Raw genomic sequence first — 1,409 nt, forward strand, 5'->3', positions numbered from 1 at the left:
ATGTCCCAGTGGTAAAAGACAGGAGGCCTGTAGCCACTGACTTGTCCAGGCAGCAGCTCCTGTATTTGTGTAAGCAGATTCTTTCTGAGTAATTATCAGTTACTCAGAGATATAGTTTATTGGGTTAGATCCTCCAGATCTAGATCAAGAAGGCTACAGGGACTAATTGGCTCATCTCAAAAGAGATATCGGATTGTGGTTCATCCTGGCTCAAAGTAATTCTCTGAGTTTCCATTCTTGGATTCTGAGGCCTCACTGAGACCCAGATGGATTAGGTGCATTTTGTTTTGCTCCTTTTCTGACCTCTATACTTCTTCCTCTCTACACAATCCTTACCCTCACAGAGAAATGCTTTGGAATCCACCCTGGCTGAGACAGAGGCCCGCTATAGCTCTCAGCTGGCCCAGATGCAGTGCATGATCACCAACGTGGAGTCCCAGCTGGCGGTGCTCAGCTAGCAACCCTCCCTTCTGCTTTTCCTGGACGTGTATGACTGCCTGACGCTTTTGCCACTGCATTTGTTTCTCTCATGAGAGCTACGTTCTGGGGTAGAGTAAGGCACAAGAGCCACAGCGGGGCTGTGCTCTGGAACTCGCATGGAACTGTCTGTCCAGCTGTGCTAGGTCAGACTGCTGCTGCTGGGGGGGACCTCGTGTCCCCAAAGGGAAAAAAATGGCCTGGAGCGGCAGAACCAGGAGTACCAGGTGCTGCTGGACGTCCGGGCCCGGCTGGAGGGCGAGATCAGCACGTACCGAGGCCTGCTGGAGAGCGAGGACTGCAAGTGAGTTTCACTGCGTGCACTCTCCTCTTTTGAATGCAATCTACAAAGTTCTGGGGAGACAGCAGGGTGCCTGGGAAGAGCCCAGCTTAGAGTCAAGAGCCCTGGGTTTTAGGTCTGGTTTTGTTACAAAGCCATCATGTGACCTTGGCAAGTTCCTTTTCTTCCTGGGCCTCTATTTCCCTTTAGATAAAACGAGGGAGAAGGACTAGATGATTTTTAACGTGCTCTAAGTTATTGAAAACAGCATCTGGAAAATCATAGTAATCTGATCTTTGTCTTTCTTCTAGGCTCCCCTGTAACCCATGTGCCCCTGACCTCTCGACCTCCAAGTCATGCCTCCCCTGTCTTCCTGTGGCCTCCTGTGGTCCTGGCACAACCCGCACAAACTGCAGCCCCCGCCCCATTTGTGTGCCCTGCCCAGGGGGCCGGTTCTGAGAGTAACTGGCCTAGAAATCCAAGGCCATTGTCTCCAGGGCTTGGCCTTGGCCTCTACTCAACCCTAAACTTAAAGCCCAATCCCTTCTCTTTGTGCAGAACTCAGGGCCTGACCCTGAGAGCATCACTGCAAATACACATCATAAAGTTTCTCAAAGCCTATCACTAAGGCTGGCCACTTCCGAAGGCCTCA

General features: G+C 51.3%; 1 protein-coding gene across 1 annotated transcript in view; it reads left to right on the forward strand.

Annotated features, from left to right (window-relative positions):
- Positions 1–1,216, forward strand: part of KRT35 (keratin 35) — a 3,820-nt gene extending 2,604 nt beyond the window's left edge. Inside the window, exons 6-8 of the mRNA XM_006924643.1 lie at positions 345–448; positions 665–781; positions 1,069–1,216. Of these exons, the coding sequence (XP_006924705.1) occupies positions 345–448; positions 665–781; positions 1,069–1,216 (369 nt within the window). The remainder of the gene's footprint in view (positions 1–344; positions 449–664; positions 782–1,068) is intronic.
- Positions 1,217–1,409: the final 193 nt, after the last annotated feature.

Source organism: Pteropus alecto, unplaced genomic scaffold (genome assembly GCF_000325575.1).
Source record: "Pteropus alecto unplaced genomic scaffold, ASM32557v1 scaffold98, whole genome shotgun sequence".
Classification (NCBI taxonomy): domain Eukaryota; kingdom Metazoa; phylum Chordata; class Mammalia; order Chiroptera; family Pteropodidae; genus Pteropus; species Pteropus alecto.